Source organism: Ammospiza caudacuta, chromosome 8, assembly GCF_027887145.1.
Source record: "Ammospiza caudacuta isolate bAmmCau1 chromosome 8, bAmmCau1.pri, whole genome shotgun sequence".
NCBI lineage: Eukaryota > Metazoa > Chordata > Aves > Passeriformes > Passerellidae > Ammospiza > Ammospiza caudacuta.
In genome coordinates this window covers 22337206-22364101 of record NC_080600.1, presented here as the reverse complement: position 1 = coordinate 22364101, position 26896 = coordinate 22337206, and the positions used below count along the sequence as shown (strand labels likewise).

Sequence of the window (26896 nt, the reverse complement as noted above, 5' to 3'; positions counted from 1 at the left end):
CGCTCCTGCTGCTGCCTGGCACTGGATGTGTTGGCAGGGAAGGACTCACTCAAGTCTTCCTTCATTGTAGAGATTTCCAGCAGCCATAATAGCTCTTTAAAGACACTGACAGGCACCATAATGCTGAGGAGCCCCCAGGATGCCCTAAGCTACACCAGAGGGGCTGCCTGATTGTGGGCCAGGCAAGGAGAAGGCATTTCAGTGCTGTTTTTTCCCCTCATGTCTCTCTACTTCTTGGCCTTTTCTCAAAACTCCAGCTGTACCACACAAGTAGTCTTCAGACACTTCACCCATGCACAAAATTTCTGCACAGTTCTCTTTGACAGATTCATTGCTAATTGAATCTGTGACTGTCAGCATTCCTCCTGTGTCTTGGAAAGGCCTGGCTCGTTAGAGACCTGCTCTGTGGAAATGCAGGGCAGTGTTTTGGGCAGACATCCCCAGCTGTGCACTGAGAAAGTGCTCTGATGAGGCCTGCTGAGCAGCACGTGGCCCAAACTTGCTGTCTTGGGACGAAGAAAGGTTATACTGCAACACAGATCAGCTCTGCAGTGTCCTCTACCACCTCAACAGTTCTCTGAAGAGGAATATTTGCAATCAGTGTTGGGCTGATACAATACTCTTGTATCCACCTTAAACTGGACTTAGCCCATAATGTGCTTCATGAACTTGAGAACAGCATGTGACACCTAGCAGCATTCTCAGTTTGGGAGAAACTAATTTAAATGCCTTCATTTTCTGGTGATTTGTTTAATCTTATCTACTGTCATCCATTCATCCATATGGCTAGCTAGACTGTAATTTGAATGGCCAAAAATAGTGTTATATAGCAAGCAGCTTGAGAAAATGCACAAGACCAAAAGTTTTTGTTGTCATCTATGTCACAATTCCTTTTGTAAAATATTCCTAACAATCGTATCTGCAAAGGACCATTCTGCAGATAAAGGTATTGTTATTGTTAGCCATACATTTTGTAAAATATTAACAGAGAAAAAGAGATGTTAAAAACTGCCAAAATAATTGATTAAGGGAACTAATTAAAGGAACTAATAAGAACAGTTGCTTTTTCCTAGGCAGAATATTAATCCTATTCAAGTTCCACACTATTTAAAATGCAATGTATGTATGTATATATGTCCTAGACCTGTTTCACCTGCAGTTTAACCCTAGCAACTAATACCTTACAGGCAGCCCAGTGGAGAGATGGGCTATGAGAAAATGGAACTCCATTTTTGGTGTGCCTGTGTAAGCATTTCTCATTGAGGGACTTTCTGAAATGTGAAGCACACGGGACAGTGTGGTTCTGCTTTTAGGTTCCCTTGAAAACCCAGCTGGAAGCTCATCCTTCTCTGCACTGAAATCACAGGGACTAGCACCTTGAGATCTGCTGTGAAGCCTTTGAAATCCGTGGAAACTAGGGAGCTTTCCGTGGCATGGAGCAAGAATTACCACAATGAAGTTTGTTAATGGTGAGGCCATCTGAAGAAACAACTCACACGCAGATCCTGCAGGAAGCCAGGCTTCATCATGAGACTGATGCATTTCCCTGAAAAGCTGGAGGAGAGAGGCATGCTGAATAAAGTAGAAGGTAGGGATGCAGTCAGTTCCATTGCTCCCATCTATTGTCCCTGGAGATATCCCTGGAGGATTTCATACAAGGTGCTCTGCTGAAACAGTCCTTTCATTTGAGCAGGGAGGAGGACTGGGAATGCAGAAACAAAACTACTGCCCCAGTCTCCTGTCCCAGAGACAGAAGCCTGACCGTCTGTGTTCTTCTGCCACTTGTTGGAGGCATGGCCTCAGCACCACTCAGTTTTCCTCCTGTTTCGGCTAATTGTTTGGATTTAGCAGCAGATTGCTGTTGATATTTATTTGTTCATACTTGCTAGATTACATCCTGATTTTTGTACCCTGATTTATTTTGCATCATCTGCCTCCATTTCTGCAGATGGCATCTTTGTATCAAACGGAGCTCTTCAAAGAAACATTATTTTTTAAGTGGCTGCTATGATATGGATTTGGCCTAGCCTATCCTTAGTTCAAGTTTTTGCCCCATGGCTTGTGTTTTTAGCCTTCTAAGTAGTTCTGATAATGAAAAGACTCAAACAGCACAAACCAGCTTAATTTAGACTCTTGCAATCTCTTAATGCAAAGCCACTCAGCTTCTCAAGACTGCTCGGAGTTTCTGTAATTTCAATGCTATTCAACTTACAGCTCTAATTAGAAATGTAGCTTTCATCAGCATTTAAAATAATCAGTTCTCTTAAACTTCACTGTTCTAAGTCCTCGGTCCTTTGTTCCAATGTATCTACTGGCTCTTCTGCTTTTGCTACTGCTCTAATAGCATGCTTCCACTATCATGTGAAGAATATATTCAATATATTCATGTTTAGAGTAATTCAAGAGTAAGTGTCACTGGGGGAGTTTCACACACTTTACAAACATTATTACATGTTTATGTCCCATGTCCTTTGTACATAAAATATTTAAAATTTTACAAGACTGAAATGTTGTGCTATCTGTCCTTCACAGTAGAGTAAGTCATACTTGATAAAATGAGATATTCTAATTCTTAATAAAGTGTGGCTAAAGGAATGAGGATCAAGAGGGACTGCAAGATAATGAAACAAGTAATTCACATATCCTTTATCTTCTCAGCAATCAACATACTGAGTATGTAATTTTATAGCATTTTCCAACACTTAGGTAGTCTTTATATTACAGATTTAAAACCAAGAAATTTATGGTTGCTTCAAGGCAAAGTATACTTTCCAAAAAGCAGAGTTTGTCTTCTGGAATTAAGACTCCCAGCCTTAAGACGAAGAAAAGGGAGCTATACCCTTTATATGTAACCCACTGTCCCCGAGACGCTTCGGGAAGTGTTTGGGGTTCCGTTCCCTTGTGCCCCATGTCCAAGCTGAGGGGGCAGAGGCTGAGCAGGCAGTGCACGGCCGGGAGCGCCCGAGCTTTGCCCTCGGGCAGGGATAACGGAGGGCACTGACTGTGGCTGCCAGCCCGGGGTGCTCGGGAAACGGAGGACAGTGACTGGCTGCCAGGCCGGGTGCTCGGGAATTCCCCCGAGAGCATCCCCGGCGCTCCCGCCCCGCCGGCCGGCCCGGCGCTGCGCCCCGCGGGCGTGGGAGCCGCGGGCCCCGCCCCGGCCCCGGATGCAGTCGCTGCCCCGCCGGCGGCGCGGCCCAGTTCCTGTGCGTGCCCTCGGCCCGCCCGCGCAGCGCCCTCCCTCCGCGACATGTCGCTGGTGGCCGAGGCCTTCGTGACTCAGCTGGCCGGTAAGGGGCGGGGGCGGGCGGGACGCCGGGGCCGCGCTCCGAGCCGCGGGGTGAGGGCGGCGGCGCTGGGATCCCGCGGCCTCGGTGCCGGGGTGACCCCTGGGATGGGGCCGCGGGGAGGGCGCTGTGGCGGGCGGGGGGCGGCCGTACCGAGCGGTGCCGCACGGAGCCCGGCCCGGAGCACGGGGCCAGGTCCCGCTACACGCCTCCTCTGCGAGCACGGCCGTGCGCGGCCACCAGGTCCTCCTGTATGGGCTCCCTAACCCGGCTGTGCCGGCGCGCTTCGTTACTTTCATTTAATCACTTCTTTGAAACTGATTCGTTTACTTCAGTGGTCCAGCACACCATGTTTATAATTGCGGCAGCTGGCGCCGAGCCGCGCTGCGTGGGAGGGCTCGGTGCGGCGCCGTGCCCCGCGGTGCGCTCTGTGTCCCGGTGTCCCAGTGTCCCCGGTGTCCCAGTGCCCCGGTGTCCCCTGTGCGGGGAGGCTCCGGCGTGTGGCGGGACTTTTGCTGCCTGTCGGTGCTCCCGGGAGCCGCTTCAGCTGCGCCGTCTGCGCCGGACGTGACCTTGAGCTAAAACCGAAAGTGTGTGTCACTGTGGAGCTGTTTAGCAAGAAATTATAATAATGTGCTCTCAAGGAAAAAACCAAAACATGAACCGTAGATAATGCCTGGCTAGGAAGTTCAAAAGCCAGGTAGTGTGTTGCATGCTTAAAATAAGTGCCTTGGTCAGTTTCTCCTTTCTTCTTAGTCCCTGTTTTGGAATTTTTGCTGCTGTGCAAACTGCCAGACAATAAATACTGCAAGGGAGCAGTGTGTTGATTAATACTGACCTGTTGAGGAGGATGCTGGAGTTTTGTCTCCGGAGCTGGGTCTTCTGCCACTTGATAGAGGCCTCCACATAAGGATCTCTATTATGAGCGTACCCTGACTTGTAAGTCATGTGAGGGTGGTGGCTCTTCAGTCTGGGTCTGTAGAGGCACCCATGGACAAGCTTGAAAGTTGTGCTGGCCTCTTGAGTTGGCACTTACTAATACTCAGATGTTAGCGCAAGCCATGCTTATGTTGAAGGCCAGAGCTCTGCATCCTTGGAATGTGGAGAATAGGGTATTTACTTGCTTTTAGCATATTTTATTTATATTGTGAAATACAAGGATAATGGTGTACATGACTGAATCTTGATTCTTCTGTCTCCTTAGTAACCTTTATGAATATTCTAGAGTGACAGCTTGCTAATACTTATTTCTTCTGGAATTATAAACACAAACTCAAGACTATACTGTATGTAGGCATCTTATTGCTCTGTTATTCAAAAAGCTGTTGTTTCACAGTTTCAAAAGCAGTTATGTGCCTTAAAAATAAAAGATACATTTGCCAGTGGGTTGTGACCTTTGTAGCTTGTCTGTATGAGGCACCAGGTCCAGATTGAAAGTAAATAATGGCAACATTGCTCATATTTGCAGTTCATTGCTCAATTTGTTAATATGAAAGAATTTTTAAATTTAAAGGTTAACCAGGATCTTGGCCAATGCCCACCACACAGCTGAATTTCCTGAGATGTTAACCCAGACACAGGGAGTATTTAATTCTGGTACTAAGAAAATATCCCCCAGATCTAGGAATATTAGTGAGGAAGAAAAATGATGTTTCTACAAGGAAAGAATACTGCTTAACAATGACACTTGTTTTAATGGCATCTTATCCCATATCTGTGCTTGTGAATGATTGAGAATTTTTTCCATGTTCCTGAAAATGAAATTTTATTGGCTTTTCATTGGGTTCCTGTACATGAAGATGTGCCTTTGTCGCAGCAGTTGAAATGAGCTGCTGCTGCTCTTAACGTATAACAGCTATAATGCATGGGTCCTTATGTACAAGTATTTTAGATAATTGGCTCAGCATAATTTGTTTTCTAGAAATGTTTTAAAAGCTTAGGAGAGGGTTTTAGTAGAGAAGAGGATCAGAATTTTCTTTTACACAGCAACTTTTTGTGTATGTATTTGGATTTTTTTAAAGTATTACCTATCTTCGCTTTGTGTGTGCCTTGTGCATTCTCTTCACCATCTCAGCAGAAACTGAAACACAGAAAACACCTTCTTCTGAATGTAAGAAAACCTTCTTTCAGTGTGAGGATGATTTAGCATTGGAGCAGATTGCCCAGTGCAGTTGTGGAGTCTCCATCCCTGGAGGAGAGTGGAGGTGGGCAGCGTGCTGTGGCTTCCCATGGGCATCCCAGAAGTGCCTTCCAGCCTCAGGGGTTCTGTGCCCATCAGTTCTCAGTGCTTGCAGTGCTGCAGTAATTCTGCATCCTCTCTGAGCAGCATGCATTCCCCTGACCATGCTGGGCACAGCCTCCTGCTCTAATGCTTTAATGATTAAACACAAGACAATGACCGAATCACCTGTGTGGAGTGTCATGCTTGCATTAGTGGCATTCAACCATTTGCTCGTTCAGAAATACAAAGAGGCTGATGTTATGTCTCAAGGAATAATAAACAAGTGCTTCCATAGCCTCGTGAGTTGTAAGCATTCATGAAAAAGAGGCATCACAGTTTAAATCATCCATTTCTAAACTGTAGAAAATATTAATTGAATAATATGGTAGAGAATTTATTTAGAGTAGCTCAGCATCAATCACATATTAACAGGATAGGAAATGAATGTTTATGCTGTAAGAAGAATTAGAGTGCCAGCTTTCAAGTGGTCTACAACATTAATCTCACTCTAGTAGTTTTGAGAAGCTGACTGCTCAAATAATCTCTAAATGATTGTTGAACATACATTTAATTGATCACTGAATTATCCAATATGCTTTATTTTTTCCCCCAAAATACATTAGTTTTAGGTCAGCGATCAAAAGAGAGAAAATAATAATCGTTGCTTGTCCTTTGATCTCTGGAAAATGACTTCTGTTTATTGCTGTTATGTCCAAGGGTCTCAGGCTGGTTTTAATACTAAGGGAAATGAATGCAGTGTGAAAAGCAGGTGCCCTTCTGCCTTAAGGTATTTGATGTTCATAGTGAGTCTGCCTCCAGTGTGGCCTGCCAGAGTACAAATAAATCTTTGACATGCATGTTTTGTGCATTGAGACAAGCTTCAATCTGAGTGAGAAAAATTCATTGGGAGCAGAACCTGACCACCTAAATGGTTCCCATTCATGAAGACATGATATTCAAACTGAGTATGCATTTTGTGCATCAAAATGCACGTAGGTTAGCACTTCCTCCATGTGTGAGGTGAAAAAAATTGTTATTCTTGCTTAAAATAGGTTGTTGTCAGCAGAGATTGTTTAAGCCTGCTGCAGAAGTTCTTGTAGTGAAAAATTCAAGTTTATTTGAAAATACCAAATTTGTCAGGCTACATGATTTTATCTTCCAGAGTCTTTTACATGTGTGCTTTTCATTTGGTAATCAAGCTGAAAGGAATCCCTTTTAACTCCTGTTCAGTTTCAATAAGCAAGTTTCTTATGTCTCTCCTGCCAATTTATGCTCAGACATGTTTCATGACTTGGTTTCCACCAATCCTTTGAGTGGATTGCTTATCCAATCTATTTTTTTGGGTCAGGGAAAACATTACTTTCACAATTATTGTAGTATAGTACATATTTCATTTTGAAATATTGTTATTTCTTGTTTTTAAGCAGCAGCATAATTACAGTTTATAATAGAGCATGCTTCTTTAATTGTTTCTGTCTCCATTAAGACTAAGCAGTCTTTCTCTAATCAGCATTTTATTGTTACATGTTTTCTGTTAAAGCAATGTCTTCTTTTCTCATTCCAGAAATGAGATTGCTCTAGAAATAATGCTAACAAAATCAGTGAACCAAATGTAGCACCTCTTTTGATACTGTCCAGTTTGAATTGGAAAGTAAATTTTCCTTGGCTGATGAAACCATGGCAAGTGGTTTGGATGGGAGTGATGTTTTGGAGCCTCAGCTCAAGAGGTCACAGGAAGAAAAAAAGCAAATAATGGGAGCAACTTTGGAGAGAAATCAGATTTTTCTTCTCTTTCTCACTCATTTTTTGTCTCTGGTCCTTGGGTGCTCTGTTCTCTGACTGATCTCAGGCATCAACCTGGTCTGTTCCTGTAGGTTTGGACCAGGTGAGTCACCTTTTCAAAACAAGAATAAATGAAAGAGCTTGGTTGCTGTTCTTTGCTTTAGTTGAGCAGGCATCACATGTTGTACGCTGCTGGGCATTTTCAGCTGTCTCTTTTGAAAGGGAGTGAGAAACTGCAGCTACATGCAAGCCATGGTGAGGATAAAAAAGGTACACACCATGCTCTCAAATTTTTATTATTATTACTTTGGCATTCTGGGCTTTAGTTATTAAGAAGATGACATAGATATCACATGAACGTGGATGTTTTAACACAAAGCATAAGAAGTTATATGTAGTAATAAAACCCATGAAATGCTCAGGAACCATTGGAAACATCAAAGGAAAAATGCCAATGATGCTGCAGAGAATGCAGGACAAGTCTTATTGGGGAGGATGGGAGCTCAACTAAAAAAAATTTGGTTTGTACATTCTGAATTAGAAAGTAAAAATGCTGAGAGGTGGGAATTTTTAACAGTTCTGCCTTCTAGCTGTGGTATAATGACAGTGAAGCCAATGTAGTGTTTGCATTCCTAGCAAGAGCTTCCAAAGCTCAACTGCATGTTTGGTTTTTTTGGCATTTGAATGCTATATTGGAGGAACTCTGGATGCATTGGAGTGCTCTCACTGAAGGCCTTGGAAAAGAAATGAGGGAGACTGTGAGGGTATGATTAAGGGAGCAGGATAATGTTTTCAGGTTCTGAAGCAGGGAGTGTGCAGTGTTTCCCAGAGGTGAGGGAGAGTGTGAGAGGTGCTGTGGCAAATGCCACTGTCTGCTGTGGCTGGTTTAAAGGCCCAGAGCCCTAAGGCAGCATCTTCCCCTGGCTGGCTGCAGAGTGCTGGCTGTCTGCACTTGTACCCTGCAGAGCTCTCCTGCCTGCAGAGCTCAGCTCATCTGGCACCTCTGCAGGACTGGTGCTGCTGTGCTCAGGGCTATGGGAATGAGACAGTGGAGGGGAGCCTTAATGAAAGGCCGGAGGGGCCAGGGCTGGGTGAGCTGGAATTGTGTGGGAAGCAGCTTTTGGAGCAGCTATGGGATGCTGAGGTCCTGTCTGGTGGGACAGATGTGTGTGGACCAGAGGAGGGGTGCTGTGAACGAGGGAGCTGGGAGCTCCTTGGGGCGCTCTACAGAAGAGGCGGTCAGACTGCCTGCCAGACATCTTCAGGGGAGGAAGAGTTCAGACTGCCACAGAAAGAGGGGTCACAATCTAGGAGGGCTTTCAAAGGATTGATTTAAAAATGTACATATCTACAAATGTAGATATCATGGCTAAGAAATGTTCCAGTCCAATAAGGCATTAATAAGTATCAAAGCTCCACTGTCCTGCTCTTCACAGCTCCTGTGCTTGAAGTTTGACTTCTTGGGTCAGGACCAAAGAGGAGCAAGGGAGTTAAGTAGCACAGAGGGAAGGGATTGATTTAGAGATCTATAAAAAGATAATTTCAAGAATTACAGAGCTTCTTTGAGATGGAGCACTTATGCTGAATATCAGAAATAAGTAAAATAACTCCAGCTTGTCAGGACTTTATAAATAAATCTTTTGCGATCATTTAGCTGGCACGCTGTCTGATTTTTCTGAAGAAATCCAGATGTTGATTTAGGAACAACTTTTATTTATGGACTTGGTTTTGTTGAGATCTTTTTGGCCTCGTCTCCTGACAGGATCTCCCTCCTGTGGCCTGCCCGAGCAGCAAGAGTGCGAAGCACCCTGGAGGATTGAACCACAGATGTGTACACTCCTGAAAGTCAGCTCAAAGACAGTAACAGAATTGCACTAATGCTTAAATACATGCAATTAATAGCTTTCTTGGAGGGTGAAGAAGCAGATTATGTCATGTTAAATGGCTGCTGCAGTAATGTCTCATGCTGACTCTCATAGTGGTATAGCTACAGGAAACTCAAGTTTGAGAATTGCTGCTGAGATTGAGACTTTACATTGAATATCTGCTCAATCAATAATTACTGGACAGTCATGTTTTATTTGAATTGTAATATCTCTACAGAGGAGGCCAGGGACATATTTGAGCAAATGATGTAATTATTTGATACATGATTTAATGCAAGGTGTTTAACTAGTGTGAAAGTTGGTTTTCGTTTGGCAAGGCAGTATGAAACATGCTTTGGTCCTTTTTCAGCAGAGCCAGGGAGTTGCTGATGCTTTCGTTTTTTCTTGGCTCTTGTTAGTTTATAGGATCAGGCAATTACATGAAATTGATGTGTACCCAGTGTGGGTGGGTTGAAGTGGTGGGTCTTAAGGAAGCTTATTCACAACTTTCTTGTACTTCCTTTATTGATCACTCTTAATGTATGAGATGTAGACATTTAACTGCTTTGGTTCCAAAGTGGCTGCAGCTTCACTGTATTGGTCAAAATGTACCCCTCCACTTATTTCCTGAATACTAGAAACACATCAGTTCCTGGAATTTTCTTTTTAAACAATGTATTGTTGCTTGAAAATACAGATTTATGTTAAAAGAGTAAGAACTGTTTCTTTGATGCATTTTAACATCAAATGACTTAGAAATCTTCCTTGTTTCTGCAGTCTGGGGAATAGCTTTACATGTGTTTTTCGTTTGGTTACTAAATTTAGAACATTGTGGTCCTTTCCATCTCAGAATATTCTGTGATTCTTTGGTATTGAGCAGCAGGTCCCCCCCATGTCCCCAGTCTTTGGAAACCAAAAAGGGTAACTTTTCTTGCTGATTGTTGTGATGTTTGCTTCATGACATTTAGAGACTTGTAAATAACAGTGTTGGATATAGATGTTGCCCAGATGTAAGACTGAATTTCTTTTTAGTGTTTACTCTTGTGAAAAAGCAGTTTTTAGAATCCTCATATTTTAATCAAATCTGTACCTAGGGAGAGGCTAAAGGAAGCTGTGTGAAAATAATGTGTAAGTTAATCTCTCCAGCTGTAATACTGCAATACAGTGATTCAGATTAATGCCAAGTATTTTTGTTTGCTTGTTTTTAATAGAAGGTATCTTGCCTCTTGGCTCTTACAGCAGGCCTTTAATGCCAAGTGAGCCAAACTGGTAAATACAGATGTTTTAGTGTATTTTTTTTTAATGTAAGTTTAGTATCAAAGTGTTCAAGAAAAATGTAACAAAAAGAAAAGTGATCCATGCAAATGTGGTGATTTTAGAGAAGGACTAGTCTTTATTTTTATATGATCCATAACAACTTCATAATATTTCATAAGTTGCTGTGTTAACGAAGGTCAAATATTCCCAGGCCAGATCCCAGCCTTGCCTACACAGCAGCACACAGTGAGCTGTGTGGAAGAGATTGTTAGTCAGCTGAATACTGCATTGACAGAAACAGAAGGTGTCACAGAATAAACTGAGAATCATGGCAAACTGAGAATATAGTAAACTTTATTTGGAGGAGATTTGGGGCAGTAATTATCTTGATTTACTGGTTATTAGCCTTGATTCCTATTAGGCATAGGCTGCTTTTATAACAGAAAAATATTCCAATCTGCATTGCCTTCCAAAAATATTCTTGTTCCAACAGAATTCTATGGTATTGCTGAGAGCTGGGAACAGACTAATTTCAAGTTGAGTATTTTCCTAAAAACTTCTAACTTGTTGATGACTTCATTTCTCATTCAGGAGGGAACATCTTGATGCCTGGGTCTAGAGCTCTCTGGCTTTTGTCTGTGGCTGGTGTTCAAGAATGTCACAGCTTGCCAGCAAGCTAAACTAGTGGCAGACTACAGGGCAAATCACACTGCCTGCCCTATTGCTGAAACTGGCTATTCTTACTAGACCACTGAAGTGGCTAAATTGTTGTTTAGCATATTCCACAGTTTAACATGCAAAGTATTTTGTCTTCTCATTTTCACAGTCAGAGTCTTATTTTTTAAGTAAGAGGATTAAAGGCATAACTGTAAACCATTTATTTCATTACATCTCTTTCATCATCATGAAGCTGCTGGGGGAAGGTGGATAAAAATGTTTGTTTCCCCCATACATCCTGGCAGCACTGACACAGGATAAAGAGTTTCCCAGTAATTCAGAGTGTAGAAGTTGAAATCAAGTTTTGTGCAGTCATAAATAGATTCTGACCAAGGAGTTGGTGGGGCTGAGGTACTGTAGAGCATCTTAGTGATATGGTGCTTCCTCTTGAGCAGACTTCACTGGGGGAGTGTTAGTGCAGCCTCTCATTCTTTGAATTGAGGTTCACCAGTGGGCAAGTGTAGTATGTCCTGTTTGAGAGCTTTAGTTGGAACTGTGTAGGCTTCAGGTGAGCTGCTGATTGATCCCCTGCTGGTAGTGGGGTTCAGTGCTCTTGAGTCTGCTTACAGCATATTTGTGTTCTTTTCTCTTACTGTCCCAAAAGTATTTGGGTAGGTGAAGTCCTGTTATTGAAATGTCAGTCTGAAACATCTGGAAACATTGAAATCAAGTTGTTATTTGAATATCTTAATGTTGCTCAAGTAAAGCATTTCACACAATATGAAAATCTGAAAAGTGCACCTAATGCAATGCACCTTCAGTGGCAAAGAATTTGATGTGACTGTCATGATTCATTCTGTGCTTTGGAAGATTTTTTTTTATAGAGCAAAAATTAAGTTTTTTCTAAGTCATTCTCTGATAGGACAGGTGAGGAGTTAGGAATCTGTTTCAGTAGTTACAAACCTGAGTACTTAAAACTCTACTGGGAATGTGCAACGCACCAGTTCACAGAATTTTCTTCTAATTTGACAACTAAGAACCCTGTTATCACTTTGAAATCTTCAGCATTTTGTATGCTAAACTGTTAATAAGTAAAACACTTAGACTAACAAATACATTTAGCTTAGTGAAATTTTCATGCATTTTTAGTCATCCACAAAACCGAAGAAGATTTGCTGTAGGTTTGCTTGCTGTTTGACTTCCCCATTTGTAGGGGTGCTGTGTCTGCTGAATTCTCAGCACCCAGGATTACAAGGCTTATGTAGTGATGTTTTCTGTGTCCACATCTTTTTAGTTCTTATTTCCCTGTTACTTTTGAACTCAAGCCCTTTTCAGACATTGTTAATGGAGGGGAGGTAGAGGGGGGGAATAATCCCACAGATTGTTTCCCATAGGCTGTTTCCTATAACTGGCATTATTGTTTTAATCAACAAGCAGTGTGGTAGAGAAGTAGGGAAAGACAATAGTATGAGATTTGATTGTCCTGAACAGCAGACAATCCACATGAAAGACTAAATATTTGAATTTGTTAATCATGGGAAAAGTTTCAGTAGGGTGGGAAAACAATTTTTACTAAAGACTGCAAGCCTGCGAGACAGACCCATTGAAAACCACACAATAGTAATTCCTCTGATTATAGAGGCAGAAGGAAGAATGAAATAGTTCCTTATTTCTAAGAAATGTAGAGAAGCTATTCCTGTAAGGCATGCTTCCAGGCAGTTATTTCATCCTGTGAGCAAGTAATGATAAAAATGTCTGTTGCGTAGGATCTAACACATAAATGTGATTCTGTGTTGAAAGCTTCTGAAGCTGAATTGACATCGCATTTGTTAATTTTCTCTTTATATACCGAGTGCCACAGTAGCCGTGGTTAGCAGAGAAATGAACATCTACAGACCAGAAGATTATAGTTGCCGAAGGATAAACTGGATTTGACTTCATTAGTGCACAAATGATAAGTTTGTGAGGAGTTATTATAGCATTAATCAACTTGATGGATTGGAAATATGACAGAACTGAAGCAGCGTGTAATATTAGTGCCTATTATTCTACAAATTATGTCTTCACCTACATTCATAAGGCAAGAGTCATTGCTGCACATTAAAGATGTTACACTCTTTCTCCTCTTGCGGAGACATGTGACAAGCCTTCAGTGATCCCTGCTCCTCTCTTCCCCAGCAGGGCTCTGGTGTCCCTTGGTGTCTGCACCTTGGAACTAACCAGAGGCAGCATGGGAGCTCCTGCTTGAGTTTAGCTTGTGCTTGGTGAGCCTGCACCCCTCACGTAGCAGTGTGTATTTAAACTTCCTGCTTCATCAGAAAGAAATGTTTCATATTCTAGACAACTTGGAAGTGGGAGAATGAGGAGAAATTGTAAGGTATGGGACAGATAGCGAATGGGTATTTAATTATTTGATTTCCAGAGTATTGCACAGGTATTTGTACCTCTGGTATTGTGGAACGTGATCTGCATGCAATTCTGAATGCATACTGCAGAATTTGTTTATTTTCTAGGATGTAGGTAATTACATGTGAATCTTAATGTGAAACTGATAATTTTAAAATCCAGTCTGTATAGAAATAGTGAAATCAGTTACCTTTGATCTGCTTTGCATGCAAAGAACTGAGGACTTTGGTTCAAGGCTTGTGAGCATGTGTCTACCTCATCCAAACACAGTCAGAATTGTGGCCTCACTCTGGAGACTGTAAGGTGCCAAGTGCAGGGTGTATTATTCATTTTCTTACAACAGCTGAAATTTGGAGTTCCAGGTGTACTCATAATGAAGGCTGAGATTTTCATTTGGCTCTTTGTCCTTGTTTCATTTACTCATCAGAAACATATTAGTACACAACTATGTGTAAGTGAATGCAAAGGCGTTAAACTTTCCTTGTCCTTTCCTTCCCTCAAGTTGGGTGCTCTTGTGTACTGGGGCTGTGGGATAAAGACTTTGTATCATCACTAACAAAATTAGGGTCAGCAGATATGGTTAATGAAAATAAGTATGTGATCAGTAGATTGTGGAAGTAAGATTTATGCTGAAAAGGGCAAAAGATACACAAGCAATCTTGTATTTTACTTTATAGCGGGGATATGGCATGCCTTAGCAACAGCGTGGTTTTGGATTCAGTGTGCCAAGAAGCTGGTGTATATGTGTGTGTGTGTATTATATCTGTCTCCATGGCTGCATATAGCTGAGTGCCAAAATCAGACTGGAATTAGAATCTGAATTTCTTGGAATGTACCTAGCTCTTTTGTTTGATTTTTTTGTAGTCCAGAAATATTTCAGCCATGTGTAAAAAATAGGCGACTTCCAGTTTGGGCTGGAATCCAAGAATTAGTTATAAATCTGACATTTCAGTCAGAAGAGGATCAGGCAAAAAGTTTTAGTAGGAATGGGCCCATGCAACTGAAGGTCTCTGTACCCTTTTGGGCATGTAAAAAGGATGTTTTCACTGTTTGGCTGGAGCATTTACAAGATCATTGTAACTTTGTCAGTTAGTTACTTCTGTAAGTATCTCAGAGTCCAGAACTGATAATTTTGCTAAAATGTAGTAATAACATTCTTATTTTCCTCCTTCCATTTGCTCCTGCAAGACTTCAGTGGACTTGAAGAAATGTATATTAGATAAATTATTTTAAATGCTTAGGGTTGTAGTACTGCAGACGCTATCTTAGTTTCTTTTTATTTAAAGATGTAGATGTACTTCCACGTCAAGAATTTTTACTTCAGGGCAAAACTTTAATGGTGGGGTGTAAAACCAATAACTGCTACAATAAAACATAAAACATTTTTCCATGACACTTAAATGTGATTAGTTGCTTTCTCATGTCCATACTAGTATCACTGATAGGCTCTGTGCCTTAATGTTAGAGGCAGTGACCTTCACAAAACTGTGTACAGTGTTTTAAGCTTTACATTTTGTGTGACTCCCATAAAAGTTAATACTTCATGAGTATCCAAAAGGAATGATAGTTAGAAAATTGTGCACTTTTTCAGTTTGAGTTCTAAAGGCAAAGATTCAAAGCCTTACTTAAGCCGGTGACATATTTATGCTTGATCCACACATAGCTATTTATACACATTATTGCTTTAAAAAATAATTTACATGATTAGAGCATAAATTTTGTTTACAAATGGCTGTTCTGGGTAGAATGCAAGGTTTGAACTGATATTTAAAAACAGTATTTTTAATTAGACATTAACAAGGAATGTAATGGATACAAAAAATGTTATGAACTGTTACCTTAATGCTACCATTAACAGTAAATTGGTACTGATTATTATTTTTGTCTTCCCTTACATTCATATGGTATATGATTGATTACATGCAATAGTTCTCAACTGGAGGATGTGATTGTCTTATTTGCTTGCCTCATTTTTTTAGCAACTGCTCAACTGTTTTGAACTGATGATTCAGTTTCTTGAATGCATATTGACATTCCCATTTTAGGGTTGAGCAGTACATAGCTTAAAGTTATAGGCAGCTCTGGTCGTCCTGCTCTGGTGGGCAGAGTTTTGAGATGCCTGGGCTCCAGGTTCTGTGGGTATTACATAGGATCATGAGGATGCAACTTTAAAAGGCAGAAAGCTTTTTTCTATTTCCTTAAAGCATTCTTCACACATTGGAGGTTTGTGCTTCTTTCCTCTGTGTCTTGTTCTGTTCTCTCCAGAATTCTTCATTTAGTACCTTAATAAATAGTTGCTCTTGGGAGTGGCTAGGATTAGGATGGGAAGTGGCCAGAATTAGGAAGGGAAAATATCTGCATAAGTTGCTTCAGAATTACAAGGCTGTTCTGTAATGTAGCTGGAATTTTACTCTTCCTGAAACATTCCATTCCGGGACTTCCTTCTCCATGATGAACCCCTGTGAGCAGGAGAGAAGTACAGCAGGGGAGCTTGTCAGTGGGACATTTTTAGGGCAGGCTAAATATTGCATCATCATCTTTGCACTCTAAATTCTTGCTCTGGGTAACACTCATGTTCAGTTAGCATTTATAAGCACATTGGTATTCAGCTTGCTCAATTAATATCTTCTCTTTCCACAGCCGCAGAGCCTTGGCCTGAAAATGCTGCATTGTATCAGCAACTGAAGGGTAGGTACACTGGTTTGGGCAATTAATAATTACCTTATTTTTAGAAAACACATTAAATATGCACTAAGATAATTAACTGCAAGGAAGCACAGAAACTGTTAAAGTAGTCCTTTGTGTTTTTTTGTTTGGTCAGAGGTTTTAGTTATGCTTGGATCTGCCAATATAAACCAGCTATTCATGGCCTATAAGGTCCTTGGTTTATTATTGACTCATTATATTGGCTGCTGTAGCCGGTGTAAAATGATGTGGTTGCAGGCACAGTTGGCAGATTTACTGCACCAATAGCTGAGGCAGCAGATTTTTGAAGTCTTGTGGTAAAGTAGGCTCTCAGTAAAAAGGAACTGTTAAAATGTATAGGCTAGGATGGTTCACTCTCCCTTTAGCAGCTCTTCATATATCATCAGATCACATTATGGCCCCCATTTGGGGCTCAGCAGCCTGCTACAGTTGTCAGAAGACTGCAAAGTAATGAAGACTAATAGGTAGCAGCTCTAGTCTTCTAAGCATGGAATTTTTATTGCAGTGAACTTGTCATCTTTCTTTTGTGTGACAGACCTAGACACAGTGTGCAATATTAGCTGCAAGCTGCTTTTATAGGTTTCTGAATACTTCTACTTTTTAGCCAGAGGAGATATGAAGATGCTATTTTATTTAACTTTGATTAGAAGGAGAGTAATTGGCATAAAAGTCAGGCATTTGCTTTTTCTCTTGTAGTGTTTTTTATTTTTTTAATTGAACATTGGTGATAATATATGATAAGTGCAATTGCATTTGTGGGAGAAAAATTCCTGTTTTTTTTTTCCCATTTTTTAATATTTATATTATAGATTTTCTAGTCCAGCTGCATAATAATTATATATGTGCTCCTTGTTTTATGCATAAGAAATGCAACCTAGCATCGTTTACAGTTACAGGTCAGTAGCTAAATGGGCGCTGTGTTTTTGTAATTGTGTGGTTTATTTTTTCTTCTTTTTTTTTTCTTTCAACAGAGGACCAAATTTTGCTTTCTGATAATGCATCTTCCCTTGCTGTTCAGGTAAAATATCATATTTTCTAAACTAAAGATGTTAAAACAATTGTATTTTTAAAATTATTATCTAGGTAACATAACGATACTTAGTTAAAAGATTAATTCAAGAATTATTTCTGCCAAAATGAATTACTTACTTCCTGCCTCTGATTTGCTTTATGTTGTCATTGAAGTGCCAGAGCCTAGAGGATTTGAGGATTTTGAAAGTCCTATGTAGAGTTCTGCTCCTTGTATTCCTGTTTATATTGGTCTATGTACGGTATCTGCTTGCCTACTCACTCTGGGAACTGCATGGTTCATACCTTTTGTCACTTGCTGTGCATGTTTGTCTTGTAGCACCTTGCATGATGTTTGCCAGTCATTTCATTCTCATAGCTAATACTATGCCCAAATATGCCCAAACGCAGGGCATATTTGCTTCATGCTGTGAGCATTGCGTCTTTCTGTGTCTCTGGTAGGTTTTTTTTCAATTTCATCATGTGTACAGGCTGGAGCTCCAATGTGGTTTTTAGAAATAGTCCATATAATTGACAAACTTGCACCTGTAATTGACTTAATAGCACCTCTGTGGCTGTGAAGTCCGTGTAATCTCCATTAACCTGTTAGGTTCAGTAACCCCAAATCTCAAGGGGACGTTTTCCCCGTTAGGAGCAAAGGCCTGGCTGTTAGAGTGGTGGGGAGCAGGATGTCTGTAAGGTTCTTGTCCTTCAGAGCAGTTTTGTGGCTGCTTTGATTAGCAGGGAGTTGCACTGTTCTCCTGTGCCTTGCTTTTTGTGCGTGGTCTAGCTCAGAGAAGCTTCAGCATGCAGTCTTTGAGGGCTGTCCAAAGAGGTCACATTTCATTACCAAAAATGGGACACGTGGAGATGGTAACTGATATTACTGGGGAAAAGGTTAGGATCACTTGATCATGGTAACTACTTCCAGGATCTCTTAACTTTTCCTTCCAGTCTGGCACTCTAGGAGATAGCTCTAAGAGTAAATTCGATCACAGGAAGAAGATAGCTTTATCCTTTGCTGGAAAGAGGAATCACCTCTGATACACCTAATAAATGGGGCAGTGTTTATTGGTTTGAGTAGTATGTTTTATATTGATCTCAGTGTTCCTTTTTACCCCAGCAACTGTATTTTGGGGGTTCTCATGAATTTCCTTCCCATCTAGCAATACATGTATATGTGGCTTGTATTTAAAACACAACCCCCCCCCATCTCACCAACAAAATAACCCTAAAATTTCCTTTTCTAATGCATCATTTTTCTTTACTGTTTCTAGTACATTGTTATCCTACACATGTCACTTAGATGATAAATTAACTATAATATATTAAAAATCCTTGTTTTTCTTCAATATTCTCTAGCTGGACAGCTGATAGTAGCCATGACTATAAATATGGCTCTGGTGGATATCTGATCTTAAACTTTATAGAATAATTCTGTATTGAGGAATTGTATCAATTTTGAAGAATCTGTGTAACATGGTTTTGACAGGGAGAGGATAACTATTCTTGGTGTCTTTGATCCATTTTGAAATGATACTAGGATGTGTAGTGATTAGAGAGGTTTAAATACATCCGTGTGTTTTGCATAAGGAATTTGTTTTTTATTTGATTGTTTGTCTGTTTATTGGTTTTGTTTTTTTTTTTTTTTAAGGAGGTGGTGGGAGTTGGAGGATATGTGTCTTTCTCAAAGGGAAATTTGGGAATGAGGGATAGGAGGAGAAATAGGAGCTGGTACCTGGGACTTCTTTCCTACTACTGTAATTCTTTTTCCCCCTGTTACTGATTAGGGATGCATCAATATCACCAGAGGAGATACATAGCTTGTTTGAGGTTGTTGAACTTCCATGTGGTGAAAACATCAGAAATTTGAGTTGAAAGCATGTGGAGTCAGCCATCACCAAATCTTTAAGAAACATGGTTTAACTGCAAGACTCTGAATGTGCTGTAGCCAGTCTTTCAGGTATTTATAAAATCTCTTGTAGCACCTCTTTGTGAAGCCGCTCTCAGGTCTCAGAGGGATGTACATGCTGATATCTACACATAAAGTAACACATGCAGTCCAGTGCCATAGTAAGTAACAGTTAGAGTAAAACTTGACTGTTTCACAGTTGCCATCCCTGCAACACAGATGGCCTTGCAGGTACTGCTGGTTGAGGGAGCAGAGCAAGCTGCTCTCACTGCAGATGTAATTAATGAGTAGAGAGGGCTGCAGGTTGAATATAGGAAGTTGGTTGAGTCTTGCTGTTTTAATAATGATTGGACATACAACTTCTCATTGGGTAATCAAATCTGGACTCTTAATAACCACATGTCAGATGAGAGAAAGGATGACAGTCTTCTGGGAATTGCTGAGTAACTGCTGGTGCTTATAGTAGTTAAAAACCAACCAAACACAAAAATTGTTCTCATCTTGTGGAACTTCTCTGGCAGGGTTGTTTATTTTTGTTTGTTTGTTTTTTAATTCCTATTCTGCTCATTGTTTATTTCGGAATCAGACTAATTTAGCGATTTCTTTGGCTTTTACTGCGTTCAGATTCTTTGTATTTTCTGAAAATACACTATAACTTCAAGTAGCAAGTGCATTATCTCTGGTACGTCTTGGTGTTTGCACTTCTTGCTTGTTAACTTGAAGTAGTGTATTATGCAGTCAGGTTCACTTGATCTTGGGCTGCAATGCCTTGGTATTGAATGAAATTTTATTTTCACTGCAAATTAATTAAAATCAAGGGAAAATACTAATCAGTTATGATTATCCAGCTATTGAAAGGAGATTGTAACAGAATGAAGACTCTGCTCTTGTGGACACTCAGCCCTCTTCCCATCAGTGTTAATGAAAACACACCTCCTGGGTAACATGACACATGGTTAAAATCATTCTCCATGTGCAACTACCATTGTACAGCATTCCTGCTTATCTGGCTTATCACAATGAAAAAAAGCCACCAAAACCAATACACAAATATATCTCAATAACAAAACAATGCTACAACTTTAAGGAGGGAAAAATGGAGTTTGAAGTTGATTAAAACTGAATCACCATAGGAGAGTGTACTTCAGTCTGAAGCAGAGGGTCTGTCCAGGCTCTGCCTCCTTATTGATGCCTGGTGCAGGTAAAGCCATTTTATTTAGAGCCTGGCCAAGTAGGAGGGAGGGGGTTAATACAGCTGCACTCTGCCAGGCCTCTTGCCTCAAATGGCAGCTCAAAGCATCTTCTGCACTGTTCCAACTTGTCAGGAAGAGGAATGTGGATGATGAGACTGCCTCTTTTATTACAAGTTCTTCTGGAATCTTTATGCAGTTAGTCTCATAGTCTTGCTCAAAAGGCTGTCTAAAATGTTCAGAATTCTGGAAATTCTGACAGCTGTCCTGAGGTTAGAGAGCCTGCAGCTTATTTTGTTAAGATATGTATTAATTGCTTGTGCAGTTAATGTCCTTGTAAGTGGTCTTAACATATTCCAGAGAAGGGCTTTTAAAATCGTCTGTTCTTAGGCCTGAATGACAGAAGGAAGTTTGGGCAATTTAAAATTGTGTTACACAGGCCAATTGCTTATTTACTTCAACAAGTAATCAAATAAATGTGTAAATCATACATGATTAATTGCCCTTGACAGACTTGTGATTTTTTTTTCTCTCTCTCTGTGTGTGTATGAATTGTGGTTTAGTTTTTCTCTAGACAAAACATTAGCAGAAATTTGAACTTGTTGCTGAGTCTTAAACAAAAGCTTGGTACTGAAATGAAAATCTGCCAGTCCCTTTTTTTAAAAGAGAATAAAAGCTGGAATTCTTCGTGATGAGGAATGCAGTATCAACATAATCAATCTAGCAGCATTGTGTTGTTGCTGAAAACATTCTTAAATCCCAGGCTATACAGGTACTGTTTGTGAGTGAAACATCTTTCATATAGTTCTAAGATGAAATTACCTCTGAATGAATAGAATCTTCATTTATCTTCAAAACCCCTGTGCTACCAGTGAATCCACTCTTTCTACATTCTACAACAAGAATTACATTATACCATTAGAGGCAGTGCCATGATGCAGTATAAAATAGATTGTTTTGGAGAATGAATGTGGCTTTGCTATAAATTACATTCACAGGTACAGAGGAATTTGTTATTTTGTTTAAAATAGTCACAAATATAATTAAGATCTTAATTTATGTTAAACTACACATGTGGCCATTACCATAACTGGATTAGGAATTTAATCTGTCACTCAAGCAATGATATTGAACAGTTTTCATTTATAACCTTAGACACACTATTTCAGTTACAGGGACTGCAGCTGTTTGATATGAAAACTGAATTATTCTGGAGATTTTTTCATAGGTATATTTTAAAATGTGTTCCTGCAGTAAAGTAGAGAATAAGTCTTTAGTTGTCATCACATACTGTCCATTGTATGCTCATGAAATAACATAAAATGAAAACAGAAAATGCATTTCACTCCTTCTTCCTAACAGTATGTTGTGTGAGTGCCTTTAGAAGGGCTGCTGAGTAAGAGATGGCTTGGAATGGCTTGTTCTTTATTAAAAACTAATCATGAATATATCTTCTTCAAATGGAGCCTGGACTGTGCCATCTGAAAATAGTGTTCCTCATGTGGCGACGTAAATTGTGAACTATTTGAGTCTTGGCATAAGTAATTTCATTCTTGCCTCTGATCTCAGAAAGTGCAATCTGGATATGATTTACTTCAAGTTGTAACTCATTTTTAATGAGTGTATGTGTTTGCTCATCTGTGTTTTTCTGGGAGGAAGCTGTAGGGGAAGAGGAGGGCATTGTGGTGGAGCTGTTGGCAGGGGCATTGGCTGCCCAGTGCCTGTCGTGTGTCCGGCTGACGGTGTCCTTAGCTGGCAGGGCAGAGAGGAAGGGAGAGCAAGAGTGAAAATCACTCCTAAACCAATTAACTCTGGTAATATATAAAAAAAACCTCCTCTGTCCCTTCTCTTGTATTCCCATTGTATTTCATGTACAGTCTCTTCCTGTCTTGTCATCAGAGGAGGACGCAGTGGCGCCCCTTTCTTGCATTGTTCTGGGGTTGGCAGCAGCAGAGATGAGAATGTCAGTCCTGTGAGAAGAGGAGGGTTGGGGAGGCAGGAGGAAGGGGAGGGTGGGCTGAGTTGTCCTGTGTCTGGCTGTGGTTTCTGGGCTCTGGGCTTTTGAATTATGCCAAATCAGTGCAAAAGTGATTGCTCTGATTGTTTTTTTAAATAATTGAAATCAAACATCCTACTTATGTTTTGAATTTTAAATTGGGTGGGCTGTAAGAAGAAGCAAGCCTTACATGGATTGTGTCCTTTTAAGCAGTGCTGTTGTAAATATACTCCATAATTCTGGCAGGAGGTGTCACCTGCCATGATTGAAATGAATGATATGCATAACATATTTGATTAATTTTGTAACAAGTGTCACCTCAAAGCTTCCTATCAGCCCTCTTCACATAGTTACCAATACCTCATTCTCTCACAGCAAAAATATGAACTTGGTTGTTCCACCTGATTTTGAATACAGAGTGGCTCATGCTCATCTCTGTGAGTGTAAGGCAGTTCAATACAAACCACAGTCAGTGTGGATCAGTGTGCAGTGGGGCAGGAAAGGCATTGAGAGGCTTCCCCAGACTTTTCTTCAATTCATTGTCCACAACTCTTTCTTCCCTACTCTGTAAGAGTAAATATTGGGAGGGTAGGGGAGGACAGACATTATTCATCTGGTTGCTTCTGTTTGCCTTGCTCTCATCCCTTTCTCCTCATGGATGTGCAGAAACCTTCCATGTTTGTCTACAGCAAAGTCTCCCATTAAAAACAAGGTGCACAGGGGCAGTAGCAGCACTGTAGACTCAATGGTTTCAGCCTGGAAAAAGAGAGGTATCATTGCTAAAAATGTTTTTTTCGTATTTCTTCCTTCACTTTCTAGGTATTAGGTAATGCTACAGCTAGAGAGGCTGGAAGAGTGTGAGAGAGGAGATTGTCAGTCTGCAGGAAAGAGGCAGAGAGCATGTGTGGGAGAGAAACTGACAGACCCTATTAAGCCAAATCTTTATTTTTTAATGCCTTTATCTGTTTCTTACATTAACCTCATCCAAAGAAAGGATACACTCTGTTCCTCTGGTGCTGGAGGAGATCCAGCTTGAGGCCTGTAGGGTCACCCTCTCTGTTCTTTGGTAGTACACTTTTTTTTCCAGAGGAGAAGAGAGCTGGAAGTGTAATGCTGTTGGAGCTACAGGCATCTTTGTGAGGTGGGACAGGCTGTGCTCAGTTAAATATCTTGTTTCTAGTTTTGCTGTTACTGCCTTGCTTGCCATTTTCTGATGAATTTTCACAAGGGTGTCATTAACTAGATTGTGTGTTACTTGGAATTTAGTTGGCCCTTTTCAGTCCTTTTTTAAGTTGATCAGCCAAATTTAGGATGTTAACAATAATCTCTGATGTACTAGAATGAGCCTGGGCTCTTAGTCTTTCAGATTGCTCAACTTTTGATGCCTTGTCTTTGAAGGGGTGTTGATATCTTCATAAATCTTCATAAATCTCAGCAAAACTGCACTGAAGTGGTTTCAGCCTTCAGTCTCTTGCCCAAAAGCACTCAGAGGAGCTGAGCACACTCCCATTTGCTCACAGAAAAAGATTTCTCTCATAAGAAAAGCAAGGGTAACTTGCCTGCTCAGACTGTGTATGTGAGGTACCCAAAGGGAAACAAGATGTTCTGAGCTGAAGTAATCAGTGTTCCATGGCATCTTTTATCAGAGTTGGAAGCCATGGTGGTCTCATACCATCTGCACACCAAATGTGCTGGTTCTTGACATTCTGTGTGAGTGGTCAAAAAGGGAACAAATCCTCCCTTGATCACTGGGCTAAAGCATGTAATGAGATAAAGACTCAGAGAAATTGCGGCTTTGTTCTGTATTCTCTCTCTAAGATTTCTTTGATCTGTTCCAGTTTCAACTCTTTTGGCAATAGTTCATGCCACTTACTGTCTAATATCAGTTATTGTCTAATATCTAGCATACCTAGTTGAATGCATCAGAAAAAAAATTCTGGCAGTGAATATTTATAGGAATGCATTGGTCATGATCCTTGTCCTTTTTTTTTCTAAAAGAAATGATAATTTCCATAAATATGGAATGCATTCACTGTGCTTGAAAAGTCAAAACCACCTGACTTGTTAATGCTAATCATTTCCAAAGCTTGTCAGTTACATCAGTGAAAGAATGTAAGTACTTATAGTAATGCAAATTGCAAGGCTTGTTTCTTAGGCTGAGCCCTCCTAATTTGGGATAATACTGCTGTCTTTTACTGATTCACATGAATATTTTAGTTGACATGAAGGGTGTCCAGTGGACCATTAGTTTAAGCTGAAGCAAAAAGTAGATACTGGCCTACTTCTGTAGTTAATGTTTAGGTAAGCAGTGTAGATTCAATAAGGATTAAAATTGTCTTATACTGTGGACCTTTCCTTTATTTTGCTGCAGAACATTTTGTAAGGAGCACTTAAAGTTGAGCAGGTCATGGTTTGGATACAAGTCACAGCTCATAATAAACAAATATACTGGTCTTTTTATTCTCTGGGCTTCTATCTTTTAAAAGATGTAATAGCAGGGTTTCAAAAAAATTTTCTTGAGTTGATTGTATTTTATATTTAGATTATACTGTTAATATTACAGAGTATATTACATATTTAGGTTTATTTCATCACTCATCTTAAAGCCAATCCTAAATATAGACAAAGACTGAAGTGGAACAGGTCTTGGCATGGGGATGCTGAAGGGGGTGCTGGAAGAAGCCTCGTAAAGCTGCTGAAGGGGCAGCTCCCGTGGTCAGTGTTTCAGAACCTCGCCGGAAGACTGATCTGGTAAATTCAGCACTGGATGGGTTTATCCAGTTTTAAGCATGAATCATTCTTTTCAGTGTCAGTACTAATGAAGCATTCATCAGAGCTAAAGATGACTATTCCAAGAAAGTTTTCTCAGGTTTTTGATGTGGTGTTTACTTTAGGGTCTTCTTACATTTCTTTTTAATTTTGATTTTTTTAACTGAGGGTAGACGAAATGATTTCTGATATTACTAGAATCTGTGCTCTATTATGAAAAGTAGCAAATCTTAAGGTTAGGGTTTAGGTTGCTTTCATGTGTGTGATTAGAGTCTGAGCAGCTGAAGCTGTGAGAATGTGGTTTACTGCCAGATCCTGCCCTCTGAAGAGCAGGGAGGAGGCTTGTGCAGAAAATGCTGTGTTACAGCACTCTTTTTCTTCATGGTGGGAGCCTGGTTGCTCTAGGCCTTTTTTACCTCAAGTCACGTTGTATAAATAGTTAATAGAATAATTTTGGAATCTGGACTTGTGACCTGTCTAATTATAGAGACAAAATGAATGATAGGACTGAGCTGAGCTGTGAGAGTCTCTAGCAAGTAAGAGATTCCTTATTTGCCATGTTCTGTCCAAACTGCAAATATTTGTCTTGACATTTTGGTATTTCAGCAGAAACAGCCTGTGGATTTTGTGGTAGTGGCAGGTGCTGACAGAAATTGTTACCCTCCTGAGAAAGCTTTGAATCCAAGAACACAGATAGAAGGAAATGGTAAATCGATCACTTATGCTGTCCATGAATCCCATAAATTAAAAATAATACTTTCTCCCCAACCAGACTTGTGCTTTGACAGTATCACAGAGCAAAATTGTTATAAAGTGGAAAGCTGCCCTATGTGTTTGCCATGTTGCATAACATTACCTTGATGAGTCAGCTTTAGCCAGGAGAAATGAGTATTTTGGTTTTTAAAAGGGGCAAAATGTCACTCAGTTTTGTAGAGCCACAGCACTAATTGTGTCTGTTAGATACTGCTTCTTTGCCCATCTTAAAAAATAATAAAAATAGATGAATCTGCATTGGAAGAATTCCAGTCAGTGTTATCTTTAGATAAACAGTTATCTAAAGAAGGTAAAATTCCTTTGTTTTTCTTTTACTTACCCTTCTTTCTTCCTAAGAACAGTATGCAGGGAACTATACTTCCTAAGAGTGTGCTGGGAGCCAGCTAACACAGGCAAATGCATGGAGAGCACCACATTTGTTTGCCACTGGTGTATGAATGCTTTTCAAATGCGACTCTTTGTTTCCAGGCCTTCTTGCAAATGTGCAATCTGCCAATCCGGGTGATTTGCAGGGCAAACGCCGAGTACATGTCCCCATCTGGTAAGTGTGGCCTTCATTTAGATTACTGTGTTACACCTCCATTTTGATACCATGGCAACTAGGCCTTGTCTTGCTGATAACAGGCAGTGCTGCTGTGTGTGGGTTGCCTTTCCCCCTCCTCTCCAGAGCAGTTTCTCCTCTGCAAGCAATCAAAACAGTGAAATGCAAAGTAACATTGGCACCATGTGTAACAGTACCTGTGTAAAGTGTTCACACAGCTCAGTGCCTGGTGGAAACCTCCTCTCAAATGCCATAAAGCAGAAAGACAAATATGTCCAAAAATGGCTTTATTCTGCATCCAGGGAATATTCCAGGAAGTGCTGTTATATTTTCCTGTTGCTGGAATGAAACAATGCTGGAGAAAGGTTCTCTTTTGTTTCTCTGTGTGGGAGTTGATTGCCAGGATGCAGGAGACCAAAGGGTGCATTTTCACTGTAAATGGTGACAGGTGATTTTAAATCTTCCTCAGATCCATGAGACTGTCTGGAAAAAAATTCAAACCCATCACCAAAAAGTGAAGTATTA

General features: G+C 40.4%; 1 protein-coding gene across 1 annotated transcript in view; it reads left to right on the top strand.

Annotated features, from left to right (window-relative positions):
* The first annotated feature begins 3167 nt into the window (after nt 1-3167).
* The window catches only part of MTX2 (metaxin 2), a 29539-nt gene continuing 5810 nt past the window's right edge, over nt 3168-26896 (top strand). The window contains 7 exon segments of the mRNA XM_058809551.1: nt 3168-3196; nt 3198-3234; nt 3236-3290; nt 7358-7393; nt 16116-16163; nt 17153-17199; nt 26299-26371. Of these exon segments, the coding sequence (XP_058665534.1) occupies nt 3168-3196; nt 3198-3234; nt 3236-3290; nt 7358-7393; nt 16116-16163; nt 17153-17199; nt 26299-26371 (325 nt within the window).